The following is a 16,773-nucleotide window of genomic DNA, read 5'->3' on the forward strand; positions in this document are numbered from 1 at the left end:
ACATGCAAGTGCGCGCATACCACCCCAAGCTACCACCCCCTATTGTAATCGAAAACTATCGATTTTTCGAATTGCGCGCCAAAACACCCACACTTGTCCGTTTCTGTTTTAAACCAAAAAGTTGCCGGACAAAATTATAAGTTAAGTTTTTCAGTTGCCAAATGAAATCAAATAGAAATATTTTGGTACGACCAATATCATATATTAACATTGAGATCAAAATCGAATTGGGGATGGCTGACTTCTAAATTTAAAGCTTGTAAGTTGCCGTTGAAGTCAGATTAAAATATTTTGGTAAGATCAATATATATATATTAATCAGGTTAAATACTAATTAAGGATGCCTAGCTTAATCGTCTAGCTGTAGAACTCGTGCTGAGTCTCGTCCTTGCGCACGCTGGTCTTGTAACCCTTCTCAAAGTCCTTGGCGTTGACCACATAGCGATTCTCGCGCACCGCATGCATTCCTGCCTCCTGGCAAATCGCATTGATGTCGGCATTGGAGATCTTGTCCGGACGCGCGATGATGTCCTCTAGGTCAACATCCTCGCCCACATTCATTTTTGAGGTGATTGTGGTGAAAACCAGACGCTTCTGGCGACGATCCGGCAATGGGAACTCTATCTTGCGATCCAGTCGACCGGGACGCAGTAGAGCGGGATCCAAGGTGTCGGCACGATTGGTGGCCATGATAACCTTAATGTTGGTGGTCTCATCGAAGCCATCCATCTGGTTGAGCAGCTCCAGCAGGATGCGCTGTACCTCGCGATCCGCTCCAGTCTGGGCATCGAAGCGCTTGGTGGCAATGGCGTCGATTTCATCGATGAAGATGACCGAAGGAGCATTCTGCTTGGCCAGACGGAAGAGATCCCTGACCATGCGTGGCCCCTCGCCCAGGTATTTTTGAACGAACTCGGAGCCCACAACACGGATGAAGGAGGCAGTGGTGTGGTGGGCCACTGCCTTGGCCAGCATGGTCTTGCCACATCCCGGAGGCCCAAAGAGGAGCACACCACGCGGCGGATCAATGCCTGAACAGGAATTTTTAAAAGAGGGAAGATAACGCTTACTGGGGACAACCTACCAATTTGCTTGTACAACTGAGCATGCGTAAGGGGCAGCTCAACGGCCTCTCGAATCTCTTGTTTCTGCATGTCCAAGCCTCCGATGTCCGAGTAGTTGACATCGGGGCGCTCCTCCGGCGTTAGCATCGATATGGTGCTGTCCGCCTCTGGCGGTACCAGGTCCACCAAGCAGTTGCTCTGCTTGTGAAGAGCCACCGACGAGGAGGGCTTCAGTTGCTCTCTGTCTATGGTGGACAGGACGCGCACGTAGTAATTGGAGCCGGTGGTGGAGGCCACTATACCATTGTTCTCGTCCACCGCCTCCAGGAACTGGCCTATGACCAATGGAACGGCCTTAATGCGCCTTACCTCCTCCTGGGCGTGAATGAACTCCTTCTTCAGGTTGCGCTGCTCCTCCTTGATGTAATCCTCCTGCACCTGGATGAGCTCCAGTTCCATCTGGAGCTTCTTGTACAGCACATACAGATCATTGGGGTCGAGACCCTCGTATTTCTGCAGTGACTTCTGGTGAAACTGAGCAATTTCGTCTTTAAGCAAGCGCATGTTCGTCTTGTTCCTGCAAGGACTGGAAAGGAAAGGAAGAATGACTTGAATTTTCAAAAGCTAAATCAGAGGTGAGTTGGAGAGTTATCGATAACGGCTTGCTGAATTGCCTTTGACACGGGCGTACGTAGTCACATTGCCGAGGGGTTATTCTAAGCAAAGGGGTGCTTTCAAAGTTATTTATAACAGCTAACTGAATAGCATTTGTGATATGTGGGTAAGTAACATTTCTGATGAAATATGATTACTTTTATATTATAGAAATTTTTAAGTTAATATAAATATATACTATTTTAAAACTTGTTCCCCTTTACACCTTAAACGTTGCACTGTGAATGCCAATCAGCTGTTGCGCCGACCTGTTGTTTTTCTTGCTCTTGCCTTTGTTGTGGTTGCTTTTCTGCCTCCGACGTGGAGCGATCTATTTATATATCTATTTTGGTTTATTTTGGAAGCACATATTCTCTTCGGCGTAGGAAACATACATATATGCTTAAACATTGGACTTTCTGTGAAACGGTTAAGCATTTCGTCAAAGAAAGGTGGCCAAATAGCACATACGTTGTGCAACGCCGGCTGGGATTAGAGGATTGACGTTGAATTGCATCGGCACGACCACGATATATAGATTTTCCAACGTCCAAGAACGCATAGAAATCGGTGTCAACACGAATATGGTCATTATGTAACGCAGCGATTCCTGCTCCAGCATATTTAGCAAACTAGCGACCCCCAGAGGCCGGATCACAATGGACCCCCTGGTTTTCCTCACGGCGGCGGCCCACCTGGTCTACACGCCCTTTACCAAAGTGGAGGAGAGCTTCAACCTGCAGGCCATGCACGACATTCTGTATCTGCGAAACAACTTTACGCAGGTGGGAGCTCCAGGTTCTATGAATGTGTCAGCTCACTAATCTGCTCCTGCTTTTCAGTACGATCACCATGACTATCCGGGCGTGGTGCCCCGCACCTTCATCGGCCCGCTGGTGGTGTCCATGATCTCCGCCCCGTTCGTTCTGCTCTTCGAGACTCTGAGCATCAACAAGTTCTGGGCCCAATATGTAGGTAAAAGCAGCTTTTCAACTGGTATTTCTGAAATATTCAAATGAATCTGATCCCCCAGTGCGCCTCGTCTTGGCTGGAGCCATCTCGGTGGCCTGGTGCAACCTGCGGCAGGCGGTGACCAAGATCTACGGCGCTGAAGTGCGTCTGTGGTTCACAGCCATCACCATTACACAGTTCCACTTCATGTTCTACATGACGAGGCCCCTGCCGAACATCTTTGCCCTGCCCATAGGTGAATGTCAAAGATTACCTGTGCAATGTATCCAATTTTAATGAACTAATCTTTGCAGTGCTCTTTGCCATCGCCTATTGGCTGCGCGACCAGCACAAGCCATTCATCATCTGCTCTGGCATATCCATCCTCGTCTTTCGCTCCGAGTTGGCACTATTTTTGGGTCTTCTGCTGCTCGTGAGCCTCCTGCAGCGCAAATTCTCCATTGACGGGTGAGGTGATCAATTAATACATACTATTTAATGCTAATTTGTTTGTTAATAGGCTGCTCAAGATTGCTCTGCCGGCGGGCGTTTGCATTTTGGCCGCCACAGTGCTGGTGGACTCGTTCTTTTGGCGCCGCCTGCTTTGGCCCGAGGGCGAGGTGCTCTGGTACAACACTGTACTCAACAAGAGCTCCAACTGGGGCACATCGCCCTTCCTGTGGTACTTCTACTCGGCTTTGCCCAGGGCAATGGGTGCATCGCTGGTGTTGGTGCCCATCGGCCTCACTCTGGAGCCGCGTATTCGTCCGCTGGCCTTGTCAGCTCTGCTCTTTGTCCTGATGTACTCCGTTCTGCCCCACAAGGAGCTGCGGTTCATTATCTACGTGTTTCCAGTTCTCAATATTGCAGCAGCTTGTGGCTGCCAGCGCATGTAAGTCCCCTGTATCTTACCCTTTGGTGAAAAGTGTTTAAAAAATCTTATTCGTTTCTCTCAAGATGGATGAACAGCGCCAAGTCGAATTGGCATAGCTTCCTGGCCCTTGCCTGTGGAGCTCACCTCTTGGCGAATGTCCTTATGACCATATTTTTGCTTGTCATCTCGGGCACAAACTACCCCGGCGGAGCTGCCCTTTCCCGCTTGCATCGCTTGGAAGCTGGTTCTGCGAATGTGTCTGTGCACATTTCCAACTTGGCCGCCCAGAGTGGCGTCTCCCGCTTCATGGAAATACGCGATGAGTGGACGTACAGCAAGGACGAGTCCATGAACTACACCCAAGCGGATTTGGAGTTGTATACCCATCTATTGGTAGAGGCGAAAAACAAGCAGAACACGGAAATATGGGCCTCTCTGCAAAACGATTTCGATACTCTGGAGTTTGTTGACTGTTTCAACAGCATTGGTATACAGTACAATTCATTGCTGCCGGTGCGAGTTAAAACAAAGCCCTGCATTGGTATACTTAAGAAAAAGGCACAGCCTCCAAAGGAAAAACCAAAAATTAAAGAAAAGAAGATAAAAACTAAAGTGCCTGTAGTTGAGAAAGTGGTTCCCATGTCTTCCGTTGAAGATATTCCAAAGATAAGGGAAGAAGCGAAGATCAAACCGGCGCTTCAAGTGGATCTTGATGATGAGGATGGCATAGTGGCAACTGTGGAGGAGATGTCCCTAGAATTGGAAGCGAACATGGAACCTGAAGCTGAGGCAGAAGCTGTAGAAACGCCCACCAAGGAGATCAACTTCCAGGAGCTACGGACCCTCGCCTTGGGACAGGCCACTAAAAAATCACGAGCAGCAACCAAACTGAAAATAAGAAAGATCATCGAGCAGCACTACCGAGCCAAGGGCAAACAAATCGAAAACGACTCCGCGGAGCAGATTCAAAAATCTCCTGGTTTCCCTGGTGGACGACCAGGATTGAGACAGTCTGTGAAATCCATCATTAAGCAGGAGAAGATCAAGGAAATGATCGAGCAGATCGCAACGATGGACCTCACACGCATCTGCGATTTGGAAAAGACATCGACAAAGGACTGTTTGAAACAGGTCATCGACAAAATAGATGACAGCGAAGGGTTAAAAAGCAAATGACCAACCCTATAATATTTTTAAATGTTTTTAAATTAAAAGATGAGTTTGTAAAAAAAGCTAATAAAAAAACTTTAATTTGTATAAATGTAATATTGTTATTTTCTTTACTTTCTTTTACTATTTTTATAAATTAACGATGTTTTAACATGCGATTGTATATTCAATTTTTTTACCTACGTTTTTTTTTATAATTTTAAATTAATTATTAGAATAAATCGTGCTACAGATGGTTTAAATTATTATTTGGGCAAATACTCTTCCAGTTTAATTCCATAAAATGTTTAAAAATATTTTTTGAAAGCATTTAAGGCATTTCTGATACATATTAGGGTACATGAATTGAAATTATTTTCGAAAATATCTTCAGATCGTTCAAAAACTCTACAATAATCTGATTTGTGGTTTGTGTTTTTTATTTTTTTTTTATTTAAACGTACAATTCTAGGACATATTAATACACAAATTTAAAATATTTATCAATATATCTTCGAAACCATTTGAAAAATTCTAAAAATATCTGCGTGATTCGTGTTCAGGTATAATATACTCCCATCTCTAACGTGATAGCAACATTTAAATTAACAGTGCAGTAGTGGAAACACACTAATTTTTTCGGCATTAAAATCTAAATTAAAATTCCCCGAAGCTGTTATCTTCTTTATAAGGTGTGATAAACCGGCAAGTGCAGATTGCGCCGCATGCGCATCAGCCAAACCCCTGCAAAAGTGCTTTTATCGTCGGAAAACTCCCACGCAGGCAGCACCACCCTCAATCATATGTTCTCTTATCACCTTCAGGTTGACCTCAGTCGAAGTGCGGAATTCGGAGACAAAACAGTGCGCGGAAATGGAGCTGACTGGATGGGTGAAGAACTACGACTGGGGCCGCAGGGGCATCAACTCGGCGGTGGCCCAGCTGGCCATGGCCAATGACCCGGACTTCCGGCTGAACGAGGAGGAGCCCTACGCAGAGATGTGGATGGGCACGCATGTGTGCGGCGTGTCCGTGGTCAAGGAAACCGGCGAGACCCTCGACCGGGTGCTGAAGCAGGACCTGTCCTACCTCTTCAAAGTGCTGAGCATCAACAAGGCGCTCAGCATCCAGGTGCATCCCAACAAGTGCGAGGCGGAGCGGCTGCACAAGGAGCGCCCGGAGATCTACAAGGATCCCAACCACAAGCCGGAGCTGGCCATTGCCCTGACGCCCTTCCTGGCGCTGGTGGGCTTCCAGCCGGCCAGTGACATCCGGGACTACATCGACGAGTTCCAGCCGCTGAGTAAATTGATTGGCGCCGAGGCTGTGGATAAGCTCCACGAGTCACCCGATGGCCAGAGTGTTAAGCTGTGCTACGAGAAGCTCATGAAGACCGAGGAGTCGGAGATAGCCAAGTGCATCAGTGAAATTGCCAAGGATTACCAGAAGGGTGAGCCAAACTGGGTAATCCCCTAGTGGAACTCTCTAAGCCATCTTTCTAACAGAACTGAAGTCCAACGATCTGCTCGAGGTGTTCACCAAGATCAACAAGGACTTCCCCGGCGACGTGGGCGTGCTGTCGCTGTTCTTCCTCAACCTGATCCGCCTGCAGCCCGGCCAGGCCATCTACCTGGGCGCCAACGAGATCCACGCCTACCTGGACGGCGACTGCGTGGAGTGCATGGCCTGCTCGGACAATGTGATTCGCGCCGGCCTCACTCCCAAGTACAAGGATGTGGACCAACTGCTCAACTCTGTGATCTTCGACAGCGCAGAAAACGAACGCAAGACCTTCATTCCGTACCGCATCGACGAGCAGGTCCAGGTGTATATTCCCCCAGTGTCGGACTTCGCCGTGATAAACGTGAACATTGACCACTCCCTGGAGTCCTACAAGCTGGCAATCCAAGCCTTTGGCTCCATACTGATCGTCCTGAAGGGATCCCGCACCCTGAAGCTGAAAACAAAGGACGGCAACAAGGCGATTGTGGTCACTCGCGGCAGCATAGTGTACATTCCCGTCGAGGCGGCGCCGGAAATCGAGTTCGCCCAGGCCGAAGATTGCGACGAAGACTTCAGCGGGTACATAGCAACCAGCAACTACTTTCGAGTGCCCTAAAATTCTCAGTTAATCCTAATCGTTTGTAAAGTGCAATAAACCCATAAACACACACTCGTTGCTGGTGAATTAATTTATTTTCAAATAATTGCAATTTAGGAGCTAAGAATGTAAGCTAAGGTGGCAATAGTAGCGATAAATAAGTTATCTAATCAATTGGCTATACTCGTCCGTAATACGTATAATAGTTAACGAGAAATATCTTGCGCACAAACAGGTAGTTTCTTAAACATTTGGGATTATTGCAATCAACAATTTCATGTACTTAAGCTACAGCTACGAAACTCGATCGGTTGCACTCACTGGGGACTCAGGTTGCAGAGGTACGTATAATAAGCAAGGGGTTCGAGTGCAAATCTAGAGTAATTATAATTCAATAGAATCGGTGCTTGGACTTCCTGGGCTTTCGGAATGCCCGGTTACATGGCCTACTTAAAATGGGTTAACAATGGAGAACATAAAATTGGCTACGATATGATTACCGCCCGTCTTTGTTTGCTTTGCGTTCACATTTGCTTGTAGTGGCCCGGGGGTTGCGGTGGTTCTACGAATTGTAAATACATCAATTCACATATATCCATCTCAGCAGTTGCTAGGTTTGATTTCACAAAGTTTGGTAAAATGCTCAAAAAGTTTGTACCACAAAAACAGAGTACATCATACGGTAAATCTCATAATAAAATTGTTTCCGGCAACGATTGTGGTCGCCATTTGTACACGAGTGTAGTAATAGTAAGTAGTTAGTATGTTGGTTCGCATATATAGTATATAGTTTTGTAGAAAGTAGTTAGTTCATCCGGCGGCGTAGCTCTCGGTGCTTTTAAGTAGATGGGTGGGTAGCTGTCACGCTTGCGTCTGCCAGGAGTAGTTACTGGTGGCTACTTGTATATGTATATAATATATGGTATAAATAACGCAATAACCACCTGCTACGGTTTGTGCCCACAACATTGGTTCGTTTCCCAAACAGGATAGAAGCGCAGGTGACTGCCTATCGTGTTCGCTATCGATTCGGGACGTGTCTTTGTGCATATTTAACTCTTGAGCAGGTTGTTGGCGCGCTTGTTCACCCCGTCCATGCGAATGTTGTTGGCATCGCCCTTGGCGTTGATGCGGTCCACCTGCTTGTTCTGGTTCTCCAGCTCGGAGCCCATGTCCAGGGCCATGTTGCGCAAGTTGCCCAGCATGGAGTTCACCTGTCCCAGGTTCTCGTCCATCTCGTCTTCGCGCGCATCGTTCGTGATCCTGGCCACATAGCCGGACTGCGGTGGAGCACCCATGCCGCCGCGTTCCCGCTCGTCGATGACGCGCTGCGGCTGGCTGGCCACGATCTTGCCATCGTCGTTGGCCTTCCAGGCGCTCTCGCCGTCGTCCTTGATGTTCACCTTCTTCCAGGGCAGCACGCAGATGCCGCAGCACTTCTCCATGCCGCTCAGATTCTTCTCCGCCTCCCGCATGTCCGCGTTGATGCGGTCCATGCCCTCCTCGATCCGGTCCAGCTGCTCGCCCTGGTCGTCCAGGGCCACCAGCGTGCGGATGCCCGCCTCCTTGCTCTCGTCCATGAGGCTGAGCATCCGCCGTGTGCTCTCCAGCGATTCATCGGCCACCTGGCCGGACTTGAACTGCAGCTCCTGCAGCTCCGTGCGGGGCTCGGGATTCTCCACGGCGGCCATTGCTTGCTTGCTTGGTGGGACTGGCACTGAGATCACTTAAGTTCTTAGCAAGTGGTTGCGAGGCAAGACGTTTGTCTTGTTGTTTTTGGGTGGGGAGAAATCTGGAAATCTGACTCACGGTCGCGGAATGTGCAACTAGCTTTTATGCGCTGACTCAGTGTGCAACTACGGTGGATATGTAAGTGGGGCGGGGCTAAGCTCGATTGTGCTCGTTACGTAGGAACTTGTTCACGAGTTTTAAGTAATTTTTTGCGAAAATATGATTTTTCACACACAAAATGCCAATTTGTATACATATGAGAATTAGAGTGACTGTGCTGCGGGAATATCTCGCGGCAGTGTGACCAGCTACTGCGTTAATTGCCTAGGCTTGCGTCTGGACTAGGTGAAAATTATTTTAAATATTTGTAATCTAGTAACTGCGCTACTATTGTTCTTCAAATTCAAAATAAATAAGGCTTATTCAACTTAATTTTTTTACTTTATTACATTGCTAGCTGTGCAGTGCTTAGTTAACAATTGTTTTCCCGTTATACCTCGAGGCCGCACATTTAAAACGACGCCGTTGCCATCTTCATTGCGCGCGCAGTGTTGAAAAGTGTGTTTGAAATATTAACGCTTTGTTTTTTCGGTACAGCGTCGGTCTTCAGCTGCTCGAATTTTCTAATAATTGGAAGTGCCCATTCGCTTTTAATTTCCGCGTGGCCAATTGGGCATAGCATATAACTAGTCATGGACGATTCGCGCAGATCGGCGGCGGGAAAGGCAAGTATATGGTGGTTTTAGTGGGTGATTCTTGCGTTTCCCAAAAACTGGTCCCGTTTGTCGTGGTCGTGCTAACATTTGGAATTCATTCCGCTGCAGACTGACGAGAGCCTTTCCATGTACCTCTCCTTCGACACCGACGACACCTTGTCCGGGGCCAAGTGGCAGTCGGCCATGGTCACCCAGAGCAGCCAGTTTCTGGAGGTGCACACCAGTAAGATGGAGGCTAACGATGACAAGGACCTCAGGCGCACCGTCCTGAAGGATCTGCAGCAGCTGTCCATCGGCGAGCAGGATCAGAACTCGCCACTCCGCCCCTTTGACAAGAGCATTCTCAACCGGCACAACGCCCTGAGCTCCACTCCCTCTAAGGACAATGCGTCAATAGACTCGCAGCTCCAGCAACCCCAAATCATGACCATGGACCTGACCCATGTGGATGACAAGGAGAACACCCACCCGGATGGGGATACTCATGCTGGCGGTGATAACTCCACTTTGTCCAGCTCCGTGGACCTGACCGCAAATACGGTGAAGGCCAACACACTGAAGATCGAGGACGCCACCATAGACGATGTGTCCTTGCAGGAGGCTCCCAAGACCCCGGCTCCAAGCCAAGTCTATCCTTTGAGTGCCAACGTGGTTCTAGAGAATATCACTGAAGGTGAGTTTGTGCCTTTGAAAGTGTGAATCTTCCTTAATCCTGTTCCTTTGCAGTTTCCAACGAGGGAGTTTCCATGCTGGCCTCGCCAGCAACTGAAAAGGAAGTCGCCCAGGTCACCGAGGTGGTGAACGAAGTCTCTGAGTTGATTGCTAAGGCTCTGAAGATGTCCAGCGACTCTGTTAAGCCGTCGGCCTCCAAACTGAAAGTGGAGGTGGGCAAGAAGAGGCAGTCCATGACCTCCACGTACTCGGGGGCACTTCCTCGCCCTCGGCGCTCCTACATGCCCACCGCCACTGCAGAGACGCGTACCTATTCCTTCAAACAGCGCATGTCGGTGGTGGTCAAGACCACGCTCAATAGTCCAGCCCGTAAGCTGAGTGCAGGTGGCGGTCTAGCCGTGAGCCGTCGTAGCTGCCTGCCCGTCTCCAAGTTGATCAAGGGCTCCAATCGCAAGTCACTCGCTGTAACCAGTGGTCGTTCGCCACCAAAATCCACCACAAAGGTGATCAAACCGCCACTCAAAAGCGTTCCCGACTCTGTATTTAAATGCAAGAACTGCGGGGCCACCTTCCGCCTAAAGTCGCTACTCGACATGCATATGCGCAAGCACGATCTGGTGGAGAACGGATCTAAGACCTTGAAGCGGCTGAACACCAATCCACCACCGGCTGCAGCGGGTGGCTCTAAGAACCGCTGCAAGTTCTGCGACAAGAGCTTTGCCCTTGAGCGCGCTCTGCACATACATCTGATGCAGAATTGCACCAAGATACCGCCGGCCGAGAAGCGCAAGCTGGAGTTCACCGAGTTGAACCACGAGGCGAAGGCCCAGCTGCCAAAGATCGGAGCTACATCTGTGATTAGCCAGCCAGCGCCAATTGCAATGCCGACGAAGCCACAACACCGCATGAGCACTATTCCAAGAATGGGTAAGGTTTCCTCAATTGAAATAATCTTCCCTTAAGTGGTACTCGATCTAATCTTTTCTGATCTGCAGCTTCTTCGAATATGCCCCAGCCGATGGCACCGCCATCCGTCAAGAAGGTTCCCAAGAACGTTGCGCATGCCGGCGTCTATCGCACTCCCACAAAGACGGTGCCCTGCCACATCTGCAAGCAGTCCTTCAAGAGCATACTGGAGTTCACCAAACACAGCATGGCCGCGCATGCAAAGAGCCAGCTGAAGGAGCCGACTGGCGGAGAGGACGCACAGAGTGCCAAGGATTAAATCAAACTATTCGTGTGTAGACTAGTCTAGGTCTAAGTTAAATGTACTTTAATCTCTCCCAGTTTAAATGCACATTAACATAATCACTTGCTCTTCTTTTCGGGCGGTGGCTTCATGTCCACGCCCTCGGTTTTGATGTCCAGCGGGCCTGTGGCATTATTCAGTTCGGTGGAGTTTCCCCCTGCATTCGCGTCATCACCCGCTGGCAGCGGCTGCTGAAGGTTCTGCAGCATTGGCGGTATGGGTGGCGGAAATTTACGCAGCAGTTCGGCGAGCAGCATGTCCACACGTTGCTTCTGGAACAATGTGCCGCTGTTTTCATCCTTCGCCGCGTTGGCGTCCTTCTTATCGGACTTGGATTTGTCAGACACTAAAAGTTGAAAGTTGGTTAGGAAAAGATTATTGATTTGAGGATACTCTCATTCTTGGTTTGAAAATCGTATCCAAGAACATGGTTATACTTGCACGGAATATACGTACAGACTTTGTTGGAGGAGAAGTCCCAGGTGTAACCCTTGTTGGGATGGTAGCGGGCATAGCTGCTGGCTTCCTCGAAGGCGGATTGCAGGTTCACCACGGTGTTGAGCTGGAAATATAGTCAGTAAGCAAATGTTTTGGTCATCCTAGGGAAAATACCTACTATTCGGGCGTTGATGACGTTGGCCAGATCGGGTGCCTTGTAGACGGTGCCTCCGATAATGTAATAGTCGGCTATGGGTGTGGCCTCCGAGGGATTGTGCCGGTGCTGCTTGCGGATGACGTAGAGGATGGGCTCCGCGACGTGAAGCAGGATGTACTCCAGGCCATTCATGTTGCTGGAGTGGGGAAAAAAAAGATGATTAACATCAACTGAAGTAAATAGGAGGACACACATACTGCAGGTGCTCCGGACCGAGGCGCTGCATCCTCACGGTCTCGTTGTTGCACATGTGGTCGTAGAAGGGATTCGACTTGCGACAGAAGTAGTCCATGACGCTCTGCGGGCTCAGGGTGGCCATCATCTGGGTGTCGTGCCAGGAGAGGCGCAGGTGGTCGTTAGCCATCTGTCGGCTGGCCATCGTGGACGTGGATGATGCACGTGCTCTTTAGCGGGACGTGGATATGGGATGCGGGAAGTGGCTGCGAGGGCCACTGCAACTGCACCGTTTTCTCGCTTGGCAATGACAACGACTTATTTGTGGGTCAATGGCGTTGAGAGCGCTTCTTTTTCCTATTCCTATTCCTAGCGAGCGCTTTGTTTACAAGCTATTTTCGGCCGCACGCTGCCAATTGGAAACTGTCGGTGGCACTTTTTTGATTTATTTGTTGTGTAATAATTAATTTAGCAGGCTGCGGCGCACGCTGCTCCCGCTCGGCCCACTCTACGTTAATACTGTAAGTTCTTGCGCGGTTTGCTATGCTCTGTGGCGTGCTTTTCTTGTGTTTTCTACTTGTGTTTTTGCTTCGCGCTCGTTAAAAAAACCATTTTGTTGTGATTTTCTCTTGGCCAATTGCCTCCGCTTTGCAACACTGCTTGGCCTGCTGGCCAAGTGTTGGCTAGTATGGCAGAGGCGACGAAGTGGCAACGCTGTGCTCGGGACGCAGAAGAAGAAGAAGCAGGCGCAGGCGATGCGAAAAAGTTTAAAAATAAACAAATTCCGTTTTAAATCAAACTGATATTCAATTTTCCGGGCGCGCGATCAAAACGTAGCAGCCAGCACACACACACACAAGGGAGAGTGAGATTATTAAACGAAATTTCGCGCTCTCACACGGAACCTCTGTTCTGGGACTTCGCCTCATCAACATTGGGAACCATATCAGTTCGTTCTGTTCACTTCGTCGTGGCGCACGGGAATCAGACGCCCAGCAGCGCAAAGCTCTCGCAATGGTAACCACATCATCCTTCATATCCACCAGTTATTTAGCTAGTTACCGCATCGACCGTGAACTCCAGACCTCTTGTACATAGAACCACCCGCACAACAACAGAAACCACCACACTCGCCACCCACTCATCCGTGTGTGCATATACACCTACGAGCAGCGCCTATACCAGTCAAGGTCGTACGTTTCTCGGCCAGGCGCACATACGAAAACGTTCTTTTTTTACGCCTCACCTTGATTTTCAACTATATGTTCGTGCGTGCGTGTCTGTGCCGTTTCCATGGCTGCCAGTCTTGTTTATTCCAATTCCACCTGGGATGTCTCGAATATCCCCTGTAAATAACCGCCCAAGTGTTGTGTGTGCCAGGATCAGTGTTGGGAAGGCTACTAGCTTGTTGTACCTAGGTTGGGTACAAGGTACCTGTTATTTCTAAAAGTCAGATAAAAGTCTAACAGAAGTGATACAAATAATGGGAACATTAATGATAAAAATCGTATATCAGTATGATAGATAAATTTACCAGGAAAAATATTCAAAAGAATAATACATATATTTAAAAGGATGTAAAATTTCCAAAGAGTTATATTTTTATAGGCCTTTCAAACAACCACATAACTATAAAATATATCGTAACACTTTACAAATTTAAAGATTTTATAATCAGGTTTTCAATCTCGGCTTAAAATGAAGACAAGTAAAATATAGCTGGTCACAAATATTTAAGTATTCCCCCAACACTGGTCAGGATGATCGCCGTTTGGAAACAACTCAATTCTATTCTCTTCTAGATTGTCGCACACTTAATAGGCTCAAGCGGATCCCTTCCAGATCCGAGCCACAGTCCGTTTCAGCGAAATGCGCTACATAAAACCGGAGCCGTACTACGAAGTAAACGACCAGCAGAACCAATCTCTTCCAGCCTCTAAACTGAGCCCTTAAGCCTACCGAACTAACCGTCTGCCATTTACAGGGGCTACCACCATTCAATGTCAGCGGCAGTCCGTTTAACGTGGTGCCCATCCACAACTACCCGGAGCTGATGAAGGACACCTGCGCCCTGATCAACGCCGAGTGGCCGCGATCCGAAACGGCGCGCATGCGCTCCCTGGAGGCCTCCTGCGACAGCCTGCCCTGCAGCCTGGTGCTGACCACCGAGGGCATGTGCCGGGTGATCGCCCACCTCAAGCTCAGCGCGATCACCTCCAAGAAGAAGGCCTGCTTCGTGGAGTCCGTGGTGGTGGACAAGCGGCACCGCGGCCAGGGATTCGGCAAGCTGATAATGAAGTTCGCCGAGGACTACTGCCGCGTGGTGCTCGATCTCAAGACCATCTACCTGTCCACCATCGACCAGGATGGATTCTACGAGCGCATCGGCTACGAGTACTGCGCCCCCATCACAATGTACGGGCCGCGCCACTGCGAGCTGCCAAGCTTGCAAAATGCCAAAAAGAAATACATGAAGAAGGTCTTATAGACATCAACGCCAGTAGTAGTGGGCTTAGCCAAGTTGGGCCGTGCCGAGACCGATCAGAGAGTGGCAGTGAACTAGTCAAATTGGCAAACGCTTGAAATTCTTTACGGGTTTTACCTGCCAGCAGCTGCTCCGAGCCGTAACCTGTGGACGCCAGGCAGTCTGCCAAATGCTAAGTTGTTAGGATTGCCTCGTTTCCGTTCCACGGGTGAATTGCGCGGCGGCAAAAGATTTTGATTCCATTACACCGATAAGCAACCATTCACCAAACGCTTGTGTTGATTTTTGAATATTACTTTCCGCATGTATTTTGTAAACTTTTTGGTTCTTTTTGTATGACAAAGGTGACCCCGGGCTGTTCGGTACATGTATAAGGCTAATGTTAACCTAATCCTAGAACTGTTTAGCTGTTATCGTTTGTTATAGTTTTGCTCAAGCGTGTGCGTAATTGCTCCTAGACGAATATCTACCTGCCTGCGATGATAATAAGAAGCTCAAGTATCTTCCAACGAAACGTAGCATATAGACAACATATCGAGCCTTAGCATTAAGCACTCAACGAAGGCAATAACTTCCAATAAAACGTGTAGACACTGAGGTCCTCTCTGTGTTTGTTGTTCCTGGGCGGAAGTGGCGACGACGGAAACGCCTGTCTGGCGGGGATGAGCGATGTGTGATGCGCTGTGATGCATCCAAGCGTCCACCTCGTGCGCCAGATGACAAGTTCAAGTTCACGGCGGCGACGTCTATAAATTGATGTTATTTTTTCGCAGCCAAATTTGACGGGGGCTCGGTGCCCAAATGGTTAATGCCTGCCCAGCGAGCGTCATGTTTGTGTTACAGAAATAAACCGCCGTGATGTAAGGCAGATAGAGATCGCTCTCTCGGCTGCCAAAAATCCGACGACTTCCCTCTCAATGGGGCTGCAGATGTAGAGGCTACGACCAGGGTGCGCCGTGCGGCTCTCCCCGAAAGCGGAAGCTGCTGGTTGATCTCTGCTGGCTTGGCCGGGCACGGTGATCTTTTATGGTTACACATTTTTTAAATACCTGCCTGGCGTTCGGCGCGACAGGTGCTAATGGGACGACATTTCAATTGTCCGATTGCCAAAGCGAATCCGCACGTAAATGCAATTAAATTCGTATCTTCTAAAATGGAAAGTTTATTGTGCGTTCACATTACATACGGGTATGTAGACATTTGGCCGATTAATAGGACTGCGACAGGAATATCAAATTAAATTTGTACGTCTCCAATGATCAGTTGCAATTGGTTAGGATCCCCTTGATGGATGGTGGGGTGCTCTAGGCACTTTTGGGTGCCTTGCCAATGCCGCACACCTTGCCGTAGTGCTCCGGCTGCTCCAGACTGTCGATGATGAACTTTCCCAGGTCGTACTTGGACACCAGACGCGCAGGAGCCTCGTCGTGCACCACGGTGTAGGCGGTGGCCGGCTCATCGGCGATGTGCGGCGGCAAGATAGCAACCCAGTCCAGACCGGAGGCCTTGGTCAGGTCCAGCATGCGCTGGTGCTCCTCGTTCAGGCGGTGGAATACGGCGGGTACCTCGTTGAGCGGGCGCAGCAGGAACGAGGACATGACGATGGAGAACTTGGAGAGCTTGGCCTCCTTCATGGCCTTGATGAGGTTCTCGGTGCCGCGGGAGAGCTCAGTGGTGGCCTCCAGTTTGTTGCGAGTGCCCAGAATGACGGCCACCGCCTCCACGCCCTCGATGAGGCGCTGCACGTCCTCATAGTTGGTCACATCGCCCTTGACCAGTTCAACTTTGGACTTGAAGCGTTCCGGAACGGTCTTCTCGGTGCGATAAAGCAGTTTCACCGAGAGGCCTGCCGACGGGAAGGGATTAGTACGGATATAATTGACCTGTGGGGTCGCCCACCCTTTTCCAGAGCGCGATCGACGGCGCACTCGCCGGTCATTCCAGTTCCTCCAATTATAGCAATGCGTTGCATAATGCGGCTGTTCATGAATCCCTGGCAGTCGGAATGCGTTTAGTCCAGTCCTGGGTGGGCAAAAGTGCAGTCTCACCTGTGCTCCAGGTGCTACTTATCTACCAAAGTTCCAAATCACAAGTGAATCCAGCGATTGCCTCGAATTCTCTCCTCACCGGCTGATTATTCTCGCTCTCTCTCTCACACGCATAAGGTAAATTAGAGTACAGTGATCAGTCCCATCAGCGAATTTCGTTTTTGTGAAAATTTTCTAAAAGGTAAAAAGATCTCTCTAAAATTTAAATATTTTATTTAAACTAAATATCTATATGTTAAAAATGGAAATG

The 16,773-nt window shown here is 49.0% G+C and overlaps 8 protein-coding genes across 11 annotated transcripts; 4 read left to right on the forward strand and 4 right to left on the reverse strand.

Moving 5' to 3' along the window:
• Positions 1–180: 180 nt before the first annotated feature.
• Positions 181–1,750, reverse strand: LOC108031143 (26S proteasome regulatory subunit 6B). Its single transcript, XM_017104357.3, has 2 exons — positions 1,085–1,750; positions 181–1,031 (listed from the first exon to the last, which is right to left on the reverse strand). Exons 1-2 carry the CDS (start codon positions 1,626–1,628, stop codon positions 358–360), a joined length of 1,218 nt encoding a protein of 405 aa, XP_016959846.1. The 5' UTR covers positions 1,629–1,750; the 3' UTR covers positions 181–357.
• Positions 1,751–2,009: 259 nt separating this feature from the next.
• LOC108032123 (probable Dol-P-Man:Man(7)GlcNAc(2)-PP-Dol alpha-1,6-mannosyltransferase) lies at positions 2,010–4,804 on the forward strand. The gene is made up of 6 exons (XM_017105956.3): positions 2,010–2,503; positions 2,561–2,693; positions 2,752–2,925; positions 2,984–3,137; positions 3,190–3,561; positions 3,627–4,804. The coding sequence occupies exons 1-6, from the start codon at positions 2,378–2,380 to the stop codon at positions 4,717–4,719; spliced, it is 2,052 nt and encodes a 683-aa protein (XP_016961445.1). The 5' UTR covers positions 2,010–2,377; the 3' UTR covers positions 4,720–4,804.
• A 458-nt stretch (positions 4,805–5,262) lies between these two features.
• LOC108031531 (mannose-6-phosphate isomerase) lies at positions 5,263–6,865 on the forward strand. Of its 2 annotated transcripts, none has more exons than XM_044091137.2 (3): positions 5,263–5,384; positions 5,517–6,142; positions 6,198–6,865. In XM_044091137.2, the coding sequence occupies exons 2-3, from the start codon at positions 5,566–5,568 to the stop codon at positions 6,809–6,811; spliced, it is 1,191 nt and encodes a 396-aa protein (XP_043947072.1). In that variant the 5' UTR covers positions 5,263–5,384; positions 5,517–5,565; the 3' UTR covers positions 6,812–6,865. The 2 variants fall into 2 exon arrangements, with proteins under 2 accessions (XP_043947072.1, XP_050745118.1); XM_050889161.1 differs by having other exon boundaries at positions 5,283–5,397.
• A 4-nt stretch (positions 6,866–6,869) lies between these two features.
• Positions 6,870–8,818, reverse strand: LOC108031533 (synaptosomal-associated protein 25). Its single transcript, XM_017105068.3, has one exon. The coding sequence runs from the start codon at positions 8,482–8,484 to the stop codon at positions 7,846–7,848; it is 639 nt and encodes a 212-aa protein (XP_016960557.1). The 5' UTR covers positions 8,485–8,818; the 3' UTR covers positions 6,870–7,845.
• A 100-nt stretch (positions 8,819–8,918) lies between these two features.
• Positions 8,919–11,223, forward strand: LOC108031530 (uncharacterized). The gene is made up of 4 exons (XM_017105065.3): positions 8,919–9,249; positions 9,349–9,913; positions 9,967–10,839; positions 10,908–11,223. The coding sequence occupies exons 1-4, from the start codon at positions 9,217–9,219 to the stop codon at positions 11,135–11,137; spliced, it is 1,701 nt and encodes a 566-aa protein (XP_016960554.1). The 5' UTR covers positions 8,919–9,216; the 3' UTR covers positions 11,138–11,223.
• Positions 11,147–12,639, reverse strand: LOC108031532 (mediator of RNA polymerase II transcription subunit 6). The gene is made up of 4 exons (XM_017105067.3): positions 12,014–12,639; positions 11,778–11,952; positions 11,618–11,723; positions 11,147–11,507 (listed from the first exon to the last, which is right to left on the reverse strand). The coding sequence occupies exons 1-4, from the start codon at positions 12,193–12,195 to the stop codon at positions 11,221–11,223; spliced, it is 750 nt and encodes a 249-aa protein (XP_016960556.1). The 5' UTR covers positions 12,196–12,639; the 3' UTR covers positions 11,147–11,220.
• A 47-nt stretch (positions 12,640–12,686) lies between these two features.
• On the forward strand, positions 12,687–15,073 carry LOC108031534 (N-alpha-acetyltransferase 80). 3 transcript variants are annotated; one of them, XM_017105069.3, is made up of 3 exons: positions 12,687–13,007; positions 13,793–13,892; positions 13,975–15,073. In XM_017105069.3, the coding sequence occupies exons 2-3, from the start codon at positions 13,860–13,862 to the stop codon at positions 14,476–14,478; spliced, it is 537 nt and encodes a 178-aa protein (XP_016960558.1). In that variant the 5' UTR covers positions 12,687–13,007; positions 13,793–13,859; the 3' UTR covers positions 14,479–15,073. The 3 variants fall into 3 exon arrangements, with proteins under 3 accessions (XP_016960558.1, XP_016960560.1, XP_016960559.1); XM_017105070.3 differs by lacking the exon at positions 12,687–13,007 and adding an exon at positions 13,041–13,338; XM_017105071.3 differs by lacking the exon at positions 13,793–13,892 and having other exon boundaries at positions 12,690–13,007.
• A 540-nt stretch (positions 15,074–15,613) lies between these two features.
• Positions 15,614–16,682, reverse strand: LOC108031093 (flavin reductase (NADPH)). Its single transcript, XM_017104300.3, has 3 exons — positions 16,524–16,682; positions 16,375–16,468; positions 15,614–16,321 (listed from the first exon to the last, which is right to left on the reverse strand). Exons 2-3 carry the CDS (start codon positions 16,460–16,462, stop codon positions 15,780–15,782), a joined length of 630 nt encoding a protein of 209 aa, XP_016959789.1. The 5' UTR covers positions 16,463–16,468; positions 16,524–16,682; the 3' UTR covers positions 15,614–15,779.
• Between the last annotated feature and the right edge of the window lie 91 nt (positions 16,683–16,773).

The sequence above is a fragment of the Drosophila biarmipes genome, chromosome 3R, assembly GCF_025231255.1.
Source record: "Drosophila biarmipes strain raj3 chromosome 3R, RU_DBia_V1.1, whole genome shotgun sequence".
In the NCBI taxonomy this organism is placed as follows: Eukaryota; Metazoa; Arthropoda; class Insecta; order Diptera; family Drosophilidae; genus Drosophila; species Drosophila biarmipes.

Bases quoted from the DNA above. Each gene is read 5' to 3' on its own strand.
- LOC108031143 (XM_017104357.3), bottom strand. From the start codon at position 1,628: ATGCGCTTGCTTAAAGACGAAATTGCTCAGTTTCACCAGAAGTCACTG. The intron at 1,032-1,084 runs GTAGGTTGTCCC...ATTCCTGTTCAG, and splicing joins TCAGTTGTACAAGCAAATTG to GCATTGATCCGCCGCGTGGT.
- LOC108032123 (XM_017105956.3), top strand. From the start codon at position 2,378: ATGGACCCCCTGGTTTTCCTCACGGCGGCGGCCCACCTGGTCTACACG. The intron at 2,926-2,983 runs GTGAATGTCAAA...TAATCTTTGCAG, and splicing joins CATCTTTGCCCTGCCCATAG to TGCTCTTTGCCATCGCCTAT. The intron at 3,562-3,626 runs GTAAGTCCCCTG...GTTTCTCTCAAG, and splicing joins GCTTGTGGCTGCCAGCGCAT to ATGGATGAACAGCGCCAAGT.
- LOC108031531 (XM_044091137.2), top strand. From the start codon at position 5,566: ATGGAGCTGACTGGATGGGTGAAGAACTACGACTGGGGCCGCAGGGGC. The intron at 6,143-6,197 runs GTGAGCCAAACT...TCTTTCTAACAG, and splicing joins TGCCAAGGATTACCAGAAGG to AACTGAAGTCCAACGATCTG.
- LOC108031533 (XM_017105068.3), bottom strand. From the start codon at position 8,484: ATGGCCGCCGTGGAGAATCCCGAGCCCCGCACGGAGCTGCAGGAGCTG.
- LOC108031530 (XM_017105065.3), top strand. From the start codon at position 9,217: ATGGACGATTCGCGCAGATCGGCGGCGGGAAAG. The intron at 9,250-9,348 runs GCAAGTATATGG...ATTCCGCTGCAG, and splicing joins GCAGATCGGCGGCGGGAAAG to ACTGACGAGAGCCTTTCCAT. The intron at 9,914-9,966 runs GTGAGTTTGTGC...GTTCCTTTGCAG, and splicing joins TCTAGAGAATATCACTGAAG to TTTCCAACGAGGGAGTTTCC.
- LOC108031532 (XM_017105067.3), bottom strand. From the start codon at position 12,195: ATGGCCAGCCGACAGATGGCTAACGACCACCTGCGCCTCTCCTGGCAC. The intron at 11,953-12,013 runs GTATGTGTGTCC...TCCCCACTCCAG, and splicing joins CTCGGTCCGGAGCACCTGCA to CAACATGAATGGCCTGGAGT. The intron at 11,724-11,777 runs GTAGGTATTTTC...CTATATTTCCAG, and splicing joins ACGTCATCAACGCCCGAATA to CTCAACACCGTGGTGAACCT.
- LOC108031534 (XM_017105069.3), top strand. From the start codon at position 13,860: ATGCGCTACATAAAACCGGAGCCGTACTACGAA. The intron at 13,893-13,974 runs GTAAACGACCAG...TGCCATTTACAG, and splicing joins AACCGGAGCCGTACTACGAA to GGGCTACCACCATTCAATGT.
- LOC108031093 (XM_017104300.3), bottom strand. From the start codon at position 16,462: ATGAACAGCCGCATTATGCAACGCATTGCTATAATTGGAGGAACTGGA. The intron at 16,322-16,374 runs GTGGGCGACCCC...TCCCGTCGGCAG, and splicing joins CGATCGCGCTCTGGAAAAGG to GCCTCTCGGTGAAACTGCTT.